The sequence below is a fragment of the Mycteria americana genome, chromosome 24, assembly GCF_035582795.1.
Source record: "Mycteria americana isolate JAX WOST 10 ecotype Jacksonville Zoo and Gardens chromosome 24, USCA_MyAme_1.0, whole genome shotgun sequence".
Lineage (NCBI taxonomy): Eukaryota > Metazoa > Chordata > Aves > Ciconiiformes > Ciconiidae > Mycteria > Mycteria americana.
This window is the reverse complement of record NC_134388.1, coordinates 4,165,779-4,177,683: the sequence shown is the minus strand read 5'-3', so window position 1 is coordinate 4,177,683 and position 11,905 is coordinate 4,165,779. Positions and strand designations below refer to the sequence as shown.

At 44.3% G+C, this 11,905-nt stretch overlaps 2 protein-coding genes across 6 annotated transcripts; one reads left to right on the top strand and one right to left on the bottom strand.

Moving 5' to 3' along the window:
- Window positions 1–1,925: 1,925 nt before the first annotated feature.
- Window positions 1,926–8,772, bottom strand: TMEM38A (transmembrane protein 38A). Of its 3 annotated transcripts, XM_075524431.1 has the most exons (7): window positions 8,487–8,624; window positions 6,626–6,704; window positions 6,094–6,250; window positions 5,322–5,506; window positions 4,599–4,686; window positions 4,375–4,492; window positions 1,926–4,065 (listed from the first exon to the last, which is right to left on the bottom strand). In XM_075524431.1, the coding sequence occupies exons 3-7, from the start codon at window positions 6,237–6,239 to the stop codon at window positions 3,853–3,855; spliced, it is 750 nt and encodes a 249-aa protein (XP_075380546.1). In that variant the 5' UTR covers window positions 6,240–6,250; window positions 6,626–6,704; window positions 8,487–8,624; the 3' UTR covers window positions 1,926–3,852. The 3 variants fall into 3 exon arrangements, with proteins under 3 accessions (XP_075380546.1, XP_075380545.1, XP_075380547.1); XM_075524430.1 differs by lacking the exon at window positions 6,626–6,704 and having other exon boundaries at window positions 8,487–8,772; XM_075524432.1 differs by lacking the exon at window positions 8,487–8,624 and having other exon boundaries at window positions 6,626–8,144.
- Window positions 8,156–11,427, top strand: SMIM7 (small integral membrane protein 7). 3 transcript variants are annotated; one of them, XR_012778752.1, is made up of 6 exons: window positions 8,324–8,502; window positions 9,044–9,085; window positions 9,181–9,233; window positions 9,497–9,738; window positions 9,976–10,066; window positions 10,646–11,427. XR_012778752.1 is itself a non-coding variant. In XM_075524433.1 (5 exons), the coding sequence occupies exons 1-5, from the start codon at window positions 8,324–8,326 to the stop codon at window positions 10,659–10,661; spliced, it is 381 nt and encodes a 126-aa protein (XP_075380548.1). In that variant the 5' UTR covers window positions 8,156–8,323; the 3' UTR covers window positions 10,662–11,427. The 3 variants fall into 3 exon arrangements, 2 of the variants coding, with proteins under 2 accessions (XP_075380548.1, XP_075380549.1); XM_075524433.1 differs by lacking the exon at window positions 9,497–9,738 and having other exon boundaries at window positions 8,156–8,502; XM_075524434.1 differs by lacking the exons at window positions 8,324–8,502; window positions 9,497–9,738 and adding an exon at window positions 8,793–8,954.
- Window positions 11,428–11,905: the final 478 nt, after the last annotated feature.

Here is an 11,905-nt window from a genome sequence, read left to right as displayed (position 1 = left end):
CTCACATAAGCTCTTCAGTATAGAAATGCTTTCCTTTGGCCTCCCTTTTTTTTTTTACTTCAGTTAATTTACTGTGAAGAATTATTAACGTTTTCTGTAAAATTACCCTATGGGTTTGTTTGGGTTTTTTTCCTTACAAACACAGTAAGGGCTGCAGAGCTTTCCCTATCTGTGAAGCTGATCTGCAATGATGAAAAAGCTGTAGACAGTGGGTTTGGCTCGTACTATGTAACAGAAAAGGGAAACCTGTCGATCAAGAAGAAATGCTGAGAGCAGCAACTGAAACACTTTGCTTTTTCCATCAGGCAACCAGGGCCTCTTTGAGGATTAAACCTATTGCTAAATTTAGCTACATCTCACTAGAGTTAGTATCAGGAGTTATCAGATCAGAACATCTTTGGAGGGAATGACGTCTGTCCTGTGGAAGTCTAAGCCCTGGCATGCTTCTCTCCTACCCTGTGCTGCAGCAGAGTTTGGAGCCGGGAACATTCTGCGCAGCCAGCACAGCATGGGACTCTGGAGACATTGCAGGGTTTTTCAAAGCACTTGAAATACCTACTCTCATCAGCCTGCTCTTGTTTATTGTTCTGTCCAGGTTCTGAGCAAAATTTGTTCATAACACTGAAATGGATGTCACGGGAGAGGAGAATGGTTAAACCACCATGAAACATTCTAGTGCTTTTTTCTGGAGTTTTTTAATATGCGTAAGGCTTGCACTGACCCTCTTTTCCATTGGTTGGGTCATACAGAGACTTTAAATCCCACACTCCAATGCAACTTATATTCTCAACTGCTCTGATAAATTCAGGAGTATTAATAAACATTTTAAAAGAATTAGATCTGGGGGGAGACAAGTGAAACCCTTCAGAAAATAAATAGCCCTTTGCAGGTCCTCATTTAGTGAGCCAGGTAGATCGACTGCATCGTGTTTTCCTCATCACTCCCATCTCTGTGCCATGGAAGCAAGTTACTCCATCCCTCCAGGAAATGCCCAGCTACCATTTTCATTCTGGTTGGAGCACAGTCTTAAGGAGGAAGCATATGTACAAGTAAATTAGGGCTTCCCAGGAGTGTAGAAGCAGCCCTGCAGGAATGGTTAAAATATGCTGCTTTTTGAAAGATCCATCTTTGCTTCTTGTGATGAAGGACGCCTCTCTGGAATTGCACCAAAGACTACCAGTGCTGAGCCATGGAAATTCAAGAAAGGTTCCAAATCTCTCACTATGAAAGGCTTCACTAAATGAAACTGGTGACTCTTCTGTATGGCAGTTGTCTTCTCAATACTAATCCCATTCCAGATAAGGTACTTTGAAGGTGTACAGAGCTTTAATTTTAACATCTCTTGGAATACTTCTCCCAGCTGTTCTTGGTTAGCAGCTATGATTTGACTCAGTCCAAAAGACTTGGAAGAGCAAGGACTCTGGCACTTAGAAAGCAGAGCAGCAGCTAACAGTACCATGCTAAGTAAATATTCACACTCGTTCAAAGCATTTTGATTTTTGCCTGTTTTATATAGAAATACTGAAACTCCATATAAATATGCTGGGGAGGGAGTGTGTGGTTGTATGTGAGTGCGTATATTTACCTGTCCCAGGTGAATATCCTCCTTCCTCTTATAGTGACAAAAGGAAAGCCAGTCAACTGGTATAAACACCACGGGAAGTTAGTTTCCTTATGTCCCTCCCTGAAATCTCAGAAAGTCTGCTTGGACGACAACACTACAAATACAGCAAAAGCAATGGGCCTTTTACCGTGTTATTTCCATTTATAACATGCTCAGGCATACTTGTAGGACACAGCAAAGCTTGATCTCTCTCTTCAGTTAGAATCATTTTGTCATCAGGTCAAGGAGACTTTAAGTAGATCAGGGAGTATGTGGCTTCTGAGACTGGCGAAAGTAAAAGAAACACACATATTTCCTCAAGGGCCAGTGGACAGAGTCACTTCACAATTTTTATTTGTTGATGGCTTTTATAAAACAAAATTCCCCTTGAATCAGACATCTCATAAAACATTTATAGTATTGTGCATGCTAGTGATACATCAGGTTTCAATAGACCAGTATCTGCAAAACCAGACAGTTGAGCTGTCAGGTAGAATTCCTGTTTTCTACTGAAGGGGAGGAAAACTCACAAAGTTAAGGCACTGTCAAAACCCAAGCCCACAAATCTTTTGACCTTTTGAACTGGCTTTCATCTGGTTGTATACAAGAAATTTTTAAATATTTTTTTATTATTATTAACTGTGAATTTCAATTTTGAACAGGGACACAAAAAAAATTAAAACGCTTTTCTTAAATCCTCCTATTTATATTCACAGTTGCAAGATGACAGCCGCAACCCTTATTGCTAGGGACAGTAACATGCTGCTTAACTGAAAGCCCAGCGCCGCATCCCCATGCATGCCATCTTCACCACAGTGATCCCAGCCCTTGGTGACCAAAAAACCTCAGAACAAGTTCTGGTCTTTTGGGTGCAATGCTTAAGATGACACTTTTAAGAACAAAATCAGTTATAAGAACAGCTTAAAAGTAGTCTAAAAGCTAGTATTCACTAAGCAGAACATGAACAAACTGACAGACTCCTCCCTGAGCCATGCAAGGCATTTCATATTCTTCTTCACTCATTGGGCACAAGCTGCTTTCAGAGACCAGTAGTTTGGCTGAAAGGGACCTATGAAGGACAATCACTATCTTCACCTGGTGTGCTTTTATCAGTCCTTTAAAGTAGTTTTAATCAGCTGGTGTGAAATCCACTTCTTCAGCCTTTATACCTTAATTTAAGAATAGAGGAAATGTTCCTTCCTGCATCCCATGAGAGTGTTCAGGCTGTCCTTTAGCACACCAAAATCACTGCTTCAGGCACAAACCAGCATGTAGCTGTGGGCTTAGGACCATACTTAGAAGTGTCCAATTCTCTATATAAAGATGAAACATTTTTAAAAAGCCAGTTTCAGGTCCATGAATTAGTTGCCCTGGCAATTATAAATAAATAGTAATAAATACTTATTTACACTCACACACCCTTCTTGTATCCCACAGGGTTACAAACAAACCAGAACCATGCTTCTTCCCTAGTTAAATATGATCAGGTTTGAGGTGGGACACACTATTATTAACAACGTGCAGCAACGCTACACAACAGTTTAGAATAATCACAGTACCAATACATAGCACTCGGAGCATTTCACAGCTTCAAAGCTCTTGCAAACACAGACTTAGTTAAGGAAGTGACAATGTTGTATCCATTAAGAATCAGAGGGAACTTAGGTGAGAGAAATGGGGTTTGGCTAGGACACCAGGGTCGATGTCCTTATTGCATATAAAGTGTCACATTAATTGGAGATCTGGCAGATGTGGGAGCTAGGAAAAATTAGATCAGGCTCATATGAGACCATTTAATTTCCTGGAGTATGAAATCCAATTTCCACATTGATTGTGTCTAAACAGTTTGCCGTTTTCGTAGACATCAAAAAGGTCAATAAAAACTCAAAGGAACTTAGGAGTTGCAGGAGCACAAACCATTCATAAATAAACACAGTGAAAGATTTTACATCAGTTGAAAATGCTGCATCATAATTGCTGACAGCTTGGGAACTGGCACCCACTTATCATCCTGGCACAAATCTACAAATCCCTGAAAATATGATCAGAATAGAGAGACAGAGACCAAGAAGCAAGCAGCAGCACAGAGAGCACAAATGAAATTCAGGGACCTGCCTGGCAGTGTCTTGGCTTCCACCTCTCCTGTGGAGTCTGAGAGAAAAGGACTGGAGGATAAAGGAGGTCACAGGTGGCTTTGAGACTCAGCTCTGGAAGAATTTTCTTGGCCTATTTACTGTGTGCTTGCTTTTTTATTCAGCTTTTTTTGCTTTCCGTTTCCTTGTGCCTTCATTTAGCTCCTCTTTTGACTTTGCAGGAGGAGGCGGCGCATGGGAAACCTCATGGGAGGCCCCATGCTGATGATTAGTGTCTCCACTGGAAATAGAGCCAAAGAAAACTGGGCAGATGAAGCTTTCCACTGGAGCAAAAGGTGAGGCGTGAGAGTGAGTTGCTGTCATGAAGACCTGCCGTGCAACAGCAAATACTTAAAGATCACATACACCAGCTATGAAATACTAACTAGTAAGGAGCATTCCACTTACCCTAGATAGAAGTCCCTATTGCTACATGACTCAAGGCTGTATCAGAGGGATCTTCTACCATACTGCCTATATGATGGAGAATTTAGCCTATAATTTCCTGAGCAGATCTCCCCTGGTATGTATGGCCAATGCCTTCAATACTGGCTTAGGAAGGTGAACACCCCCAGTTTAAGTCTGTACCCTTTCTCTGGTTCTGTAGATTTGTCAGCAGCAAACCTGCTGTAAACTTACCTTGCAAACTATCATGAACATGGTGAAAAAGAAGATGAGGTTGGCTTCAGAGATAGGGAGCCAGTGAGTTTGTTGCAGAGTGAAGAGGATTGTGCCATACAGACTAGCCTTTGTAGGGCTAGAAGAGAAATAAAGAAGTTTTCTAGGAGGTTTTCATCCAGTCCCAAATGGTTCTTTAAATTCCATTTTTGGTCTGACAGAGAATTTACAGGCTATCTACTTACAAGGACATATGAAGAATTTCATTTGTTTCTGGCTTCCAGACGCCACGCAGCAGTTGCTCAAAGTTCGACATCAAGGCAACACCAGAACCTGTGAAACGGTAAAAGTGAACAGCTAGAACTGCCCCAGCAGAAGAGAGCTCTGCTCTCTTTTCTAGATCCCCAAGGAATAAGGGTAACCTAAGGGGAGCAAAAGGCTCATGACATTCTTCCCAAATTTAAAAGAAGTTAGCCTAAAACAACAGAGCAGAGCAAATGCTTTCTAGACTTTCTAGGAAGTGTTTCCTGATGGAAAGGGCATTTGCCTCTGCTTATTTACTGATGCTCAAATGCTTGCTCCAAACAAAAGCTAAAGGAAAACTGACTGGGCTGTTTCAACACTGATAGAACCCCCCTGAAAAGATACAGGTGAGACCAGAGACAGTAGAACACAGGAGAAAATACAGAATCCCTGAATTCTACATCCCATATTTGATAGTGACTCCAGTTCTTCACGCCTCCATTAAAGTTAGATGATGATTCGACTGACAACCATTCTGCAAGTATGAATAAATACCTGTGTTCTAGGGAACTTGATGGATTGAAGCCAGCTGAGCACATCCACTAACCAGCCTGCTGGTCAGCACTCAGTGACGTGGGCACCTTAAGCTTCACTCCCAGCTTCTCCCGTCCCTCCCCACAGGGCTGGGTGCCTCCCTGCTGCATTAAGACTATCTCATGTTTCACCTTTGACCCATCCAGTAGCCATCATAATGAACCACCCGTGGTGGTAACGGTGATGAGCATGGTGGACCCCAGCTGCAATTTTGCGAACTCTGACCACCTCCTTCATCGCCACAAAGATAAGCTTCACAGGCAGGAAGCTAACGCACTTGTAGAAGAGGTTCATGGGACAGAAGAATATCAAATACCTGGAACAAAACCACAAACAGTTCAAAGACCCATTTGTTTGTCCTGAGCTGGGATGTATCGAGAGGATTAAGAGTACCATGGTGTTAGCCTGATTTATGTCAGGGAGAAGGAAATGCTGGTTCTGTCATGCAAAAGCACATACAACCCATACGCACCGAGGAAATTAAACTTGGAGTAACTGTGGTTAATTTGTGCACATCTCACTACCACAATGAAGAAAATGCCCCCAAATCTTCAGCGTGCGCCACTCCTCTACTATATGTGGTATCGATGCAGTGCATGCTGCTTTTGTGGTTTGGCCCCAGTTCAGCCACGGCAGCTATGAATAGAAATGCCCAGCCACTGGACTGGACCCAACCCATATAATCAAAGCACTAGACAACTGGTCAGAGAAACTGGAAACTAGATCTAGGAATACAAAAGACTCAAAGACTACCTCACCCCACCTCTTCTCTCCCCAGTTAATCCAAGCAAGATAACACACGTGTGTCACACAAACAGAACACCTCCCTTCACACTGGCTGGTTTTGTATGCAGCCAGCGGCGTCTCACACTTAATAAATAAGGTCAAGTGCAAAAGACTCACCAGACTGCTGTGGCCAGGATGACACTGGAGTTGTTACTGAAGTAAGCAATAGGTGGTTCTCCAAGTAACAGATCAGCAAGTATGTAACTTCCAAAGCAGTGGAGCATAGCACAAAGCCAGGAGGCAAAAGGGCTCTTACGAGACATCTCCACGGCTCCTGTGAAGCAAATTCTAAATGAGAAGACGGATTCATCAAATAAGCAGAAACTTCAAGACCCTCTAAGAAAGAGGCTTGTGGTGCATGTTCTCCAACAAAATAAGTCAAAGAAAAATGCTTGTAAAACAAAATACAAAAATGTGTATTCCGCAAAGCCTGAACGAGTACCAGATATTGTCAAGAAATGATAAGTGGCATCATAGCTCGCAGGCCCCCCGTAAGGTTTCAAATGAACTGAGTCATTAGAAGTTTATGAATTGGCTAAGAGTTTATCTCCTGTATTTGCTGCTACTTACTGCAATCAATCAGAAAGAACAATTTTTCCCTTGAAATCAATGTCTTTTTACAGTCTAAAAATAAAATGCATACTAGTACCATTCTCTCCATTGCTTCAACCTAGGTGCCCTCTAGAATTCATGAACAATCTGTTCAGCTCTTTCATTCATAAGATAACCTGTAAAAATAGAACAGTAATTCTTAATCTTTATTTGAAAGAAAATGATTTGAGGATTCTTCCCTGCTCCTGTACAGTTTGGAAATGCCTTTGAAAATACAACTAGATATTAAAACAGTGTTACTCTTTGGTAATACATTATGGTCTCCTCCCACAACCTGCTATTGCCTTTTTTTTATTCCTCTAGCCATTTTCATCCACCTCTCTACTTCTTCAAGGAAGTCTCTCAAGAACATCAATTCTGCAAGATTGTTTCATCACCTTAAACTGCTCCAGAGTCCCTTGTGCAGCATTTCAGATACCAAACTCTGTTCGGTAAGCCAGTAACAGGCAGTCAAAAGAGAGAATGCTAAAATGTTATGTCAACATTACTAACAGTGGCCTACCTTAAATAGCAGTAAGTGAATCAGCATATGCTAAAACCATGACTGCTCATACTCTTCCATCCTCAGAGGCATTTGAACCAGCTGAGAACACAGTGGAAGCGAGACAGCTGCAACAGCCATGATATGAAGCTGGTTCTATAGGAACCTGAAGTTTAGCTTGAAGCTTAAATTTAGTAACACTTGTTGTTCTTTGGCTCCATGAAGCCATGCTGTCTCCAAGGAGGACCCAGGACATTACTGTCCTGACACTGATCTTCAGCACAGGAGCTGTGGGATGAAGCAGTGTAGGAATCTAGTGAAAAGTACACCCCAGCCTTATCCAGTCCAAGTGGGCTTATGTATTTTTAAAAGCTGTTTTCATAAGGGTTGCCTGTTAACTGTTCCGTTCAGGACTTAATGCTGGAAGACAGCTGTAAGTGATCGGGCCTCAAAAACCCAGCACTTCTGTTTACATGGAGTTTAAATAGAACAGTATGTAGATTGTACAGCACAAAGATCTCACAACTGAAGGATTTAAAAATCATGCCAAAGTGTGGGGTTTTTTTTTTCCTCCTCAGTCATCAGGCAGTTACACTGAAACCATTCAAAATGGAGCATGAAGAACGCACACACTACCAAAAATACATAGAGAAGACGGCATTCGGAAAAGACCAAGGCATAGTCAGACTGCAACCGCGTGGAAAGCGAAAGCTAAGATGCAGATCTATGGATCCTTACAAGATAACAAACAAAGCGAGGTCAGTTAGGGTGCCTGAGAACAGATTACAGCATGGTCTAGAAGGTGGGAAAAAAACAAGGTTTTACTTACAGCCTTTTTGTATATAAAGAGGAGGAGAGTATTGCTACAAAAACAGAAGAGCCAAGGAACTGGACAGAAATGTAACACTAAGTTCTGGGATAGCAGCAAGGAAGTGACTGAACTTAAATACTGCAATGTGGTTGGAATCCAATCTTAAATAAAATGCAAGATTATTTTTCAAAATCAGAGTCACTAGTTCTTGGGTTTTTTCTGCTTTATATTTAGACACACGTGTCAGAACCTCTGAAAAAAGCAGTGCAGGAAGGCTCCGAGCCCTCAATCCTACCACGCACACGGCACCGCGGCCGCTTACAGCAGAAACCGAAGAAGTACAGAACAGGCAGGCAGGATTCCCTCTTCATGCACAAAAAAATGTCAAGTTTATGCCTCAGAAAGCGTGACACGCGCGTTACCGCTCCTCCCCAACACGCCCCATGGCATTCACCGCCCTTAAAAAGCGGTTTAACCCCAACCCCGCCCGGCCCGGCCCGCCCCCGGCCCTGACTGACGGGGCTACTCCCGGGGCGGCCGCCGGCTCCCCCGCCTCACCTAGGCGCAGGGCGGGCCGGGCGGCCAAGGGCGCGGGGCCGCACTCACCTGGCTCATACTTGAGGTAGAGGACGGAGACGATGAAGTAGGCCGTGTCGAAGAGCGGGAAGACGGGCAGGGCGGCGAAGGCGGCCGCCAGCTCCCCGAGCTGCAGGGCCCCCGCCACCTCCATGGCGCCGCGGCAGCGGGCCGCGCCGGCCGCCCTCACTCCGCCGCTCGCCCCGGCCCGGCCCGCCCCCGGGCCCGCCTCCGGAGGGACGTCCCGGGGCGCGGCCTCGCGTCTAACGGGGCTGTGGCGGCGGCGGGAGGCGTGACCGGCGCAGCCAGGCCCGTGGGGCGGTTCCCTCTCCCGCTGCCGCTGCGGGACGGTGTCCAGACGCGCAGCTTCCCCCCCGCCCGTGCCACCCCCCCGGTGCTCCCGGGGAGCGCAGGCGCCGGACCGCTCCGAGCAGTGCCCGCCCTTTCCGCTTCCGCCGCCGGAGCCGCCGCCATGATCGGGGACCTGCTGCTCTGCGGGTAGCGGGGACGGGGCCCGGGGTGCCGGGAGCGGCCCGGTTCGGCCCGGCCCGGCCGTGCCTGACGCGCTCTCTCTGTCTCTCCCTTAGGACGCTGCTGATGAACGCCGGCGCCGTGCTCAACTTCAGGCTGTGAGCGGGTGGGGAGGGAGGGAGGGAGGGAGGGAGGTGCCGGTTTGGGGGGGCTCACCCTACCTGACACGGATCCCCCCTTTGCTGTCCCGCAGGAGGAAGAGAGACACGGAAGGCTTCGGCGAGGAGTCGAGGGAGCCCACGACCGGTAACGGAGGGGACCCGGGAGCCTCGGAGCGGGGTCTGGGCGCTGCCGGGCTGCACCGCTACCCCCGGACGGCTTCTGCTCAGAGTTGTCTAAATACATACAGGAATGGGCGTTTTCTGACGGAAATTCTTGGTTAAAGCATTTTCAAGGCACCAAAGTACAAGTTTAACCCCATTTAATGTGGATGTGGATTACTCTGTGGCTGGAATAACTGGTTTACTAAATTGCAACCTAAAATTTGGCTCCATGATGTTTACATGCAGGCACGACAAACCTAACTGTTGATCCCAAATTGGCGATTTGAGAAGAAACACAAAAATGCGCGTTTCTTTCTGCGTTTTTGAATGTGGGTGCCTGCGCTACAGAAGCAGTGCTCTGCTTACAACCCGATTCCCGTTTTAGTGTGTATGCACCTGCATTGCTCCTTTGTGTCTCTGCTTGCTGGTTAAAAGCGGCAGGAAGGCTGGAAACTACAACAGAGGGCTGTCCTTCCCTCTTTAATAGTGTGAGCCCTTTTTATCATTTATTGTTTCTTTTCCCACATGCCCTTAGTAGGAATGCACCGAACATAGTATGGATCATTTACCTAAAACTTCGACTTCCAGTTCTTTGTTCACTGACCTTTTTAGGTTTTTTCTGTGTCAGAGTTACTTATGTTTTTCAGGCAGCATTGAAAATGTGACTTGTCAGTGTATTAGCTTTTTTTTTTTTTACGTCAAAGGTTTCTTCTCTTGATTTTTAGGCGATAATATCAGAGAGTTTTTGCTGAGTCTCAGATATTTTCGAATCTTCATTGCCTTGTGGAATGTCTTCATGATGTTCTGCATGATTGTGTAAGTAACGCTGTGCAGCATCTTGTCATTTGTTTATAGGAAGTCGTTTATGTTGGGATTTTCCTTGCACATATATTTCTTTTCGGATCTCTTTCTCTCCCGCTGTATCGTTCCATAATTCCTTTTCATTTCACTCGTTTATTTCAATCTTCAAAGAGACGTTGGTTGACCTCACAGTTCTTTGCTAATGTGGGCACCCGTAGTGCATGAAAACCTTCTCTGCCAGCGTGTGAGTCATTCAGCCTTAGATACAGTGTTCCTTGTTGTGGGTTGCTTAGACAAAACATCATTTGGGTCAGCGTTTCAGTTTAACTTTGCGGATGTTTTTCATTTTAGGGGAGGAAAAAACCCCACGAAGTAATAGAATGGCATCAGCCTTGAGAATAGTCTCTAGGAACAGGTTTTAGTTGTGATAGGCAGGCTGCTTTCCTTTCATTTATGTAGCTATATGGTCTGATGTGTGGGGGAGCAAAATGGATCTCCAGATGTGCACTAGTGTTCGGAGTTGGAATGGCATTGGCATGACTGTTAATGGTTGTACCCGATTCTCATCCACTTTCTTTCTGTTGCGTCCACTAGGTTATTTGGATCTTGAAAGTCATCCACAAACACGTCTGTTAACTTGGAAGAGACTTTTGGCTGGAAACGTAACTTTTCTATAAAGTAAAAGATTATAATGCTTTCAAAATACAGCCCTGGGATTGTGGCCTGTTCTTCGGTACAAGCTCCTAGCACGCTCAAGGGACAGGACACGTTCATCCTCTTCAGCCAGTTGTGTAATAATACATACGGTGCACGCTGGTTCGCTTGCTGCCAGGGGGATTGAGCCTTTAGCCCCGGAACCAAAATCTTCAAAGTAAAATTATTTCAACTTTACTGAAATAAAGAGAACTTTAAATGGTTTTGCTAGGCTTAGAGTGCAGTGCCGAGTACGCAGGGGTAGAATTGCAGCATGACTGAAGACCACAGTCTTAAAACTCTGCATTGTTAGTCACTCCCAGCTCATGATGTGTCTGCTAACGTCACCATTGTCTAGGTTACTTGGAAGTCGCGCTTCTTGAGTCTCATTTTTATGAAGTTGAGCGAAGTATTGGTGTAACTTGTCACAATTCCATTTAGTTTTCTTGCAGAAATAGAAAAGGACAATTAAGAAAAATGAGATTCTCACCTTCTCACTGTTTTTCCAACAAAATGCTTTTTAAATTAAAAGGTCAATGATAAGATTTTTTTTTCTAAGCAATATGTAAGGGATTTTGAATAGGAAAAATAGCAAAAATGATTCTATAAGCCAATCCTAAGGAATAGTTTTGGAATAATCTTTGATTTGGTTGAATAAAGTTGTTCTATTTAAGGGTAAAATATCTCTTTGATGCCGTGTTCATTCTGTTACAGGAGAAACCAATTCAGTATTGGTGTGTTTTGAGAAATTTTAACTAGTTTTGTAATTGTCTCTGGCTGCTTGTGTTATTTTTATTTATGTTGTTAGCTTCTTTACCAGCAACTTTTCCCCAGCATCACCAGGATAATTATAAGACTGTGCAGTGCTGGGTATCTTTTAAACCAAACTGTTAACTATTAGTGGAGTTTCCTTGGCTTCAGTTTCTTCAGCTGTCTGACTGTTGAGGAGAGAGAGGCCTCATTTAAATGATTCTGAGGTTCAGGTTTTAGCGAATACCTTGGATTTTATCGGGATGTAGTCAGGCACAAGTGTTGGGCGCTTGAGGCGATTTACTCAATTCACCCTCTTTTGCATTACCTGATGTTTTTATGCTTTCTTTTGGGGAAAGATGGTTTGAGGGAAGATGCCTTGCTGTAATGAACATAGAAAAAGGATTCTTC

Coding starts and splice junctions, on each gene's coding strand:
- SMIM7 (XM_075524433.1), top strand. CDS start 8,324: ATGGCATTCACCGCCCTTAAAAAGCGGTTTAACCCCAACCCCGCCCGG. Junction 8,503..9,043: donor TCACCTGGCTCATACTTGAG/GTAGAGGACGGA, acceptor TCTCTCCCTTAG/GACGCTGCTGATGAACGCCG. Junction 9,234..9,975: donor GTCGAGGGAGCCCACGACCG/GTAACGGAGGGG, acceptor CTTGATTTTTAG/GCGATAATATCAGAGAGTTT.
- TMEM38A (XM_075524430.1), bottom strand. CDS start 8,610: ATGGAGGTGGCGGGGGCCCTGCAGCTCGGGGAGCTGGCGGCCGCCTTC. Junction 4,687..5,321: donor GGCTACTGGATGGGTCAAAG/GTGAAACATGAG, acceptor ACCGTTTCACAG/GTTCTGGTGTTGCCTTGATG. Junction 4,493..4,598: donor GAAATTCTTCATATGTCCTT/GTAAGTAGATAG, acceptor TTTCTCTTCTAG/CCCTACAAAGGCTAGTCTGT.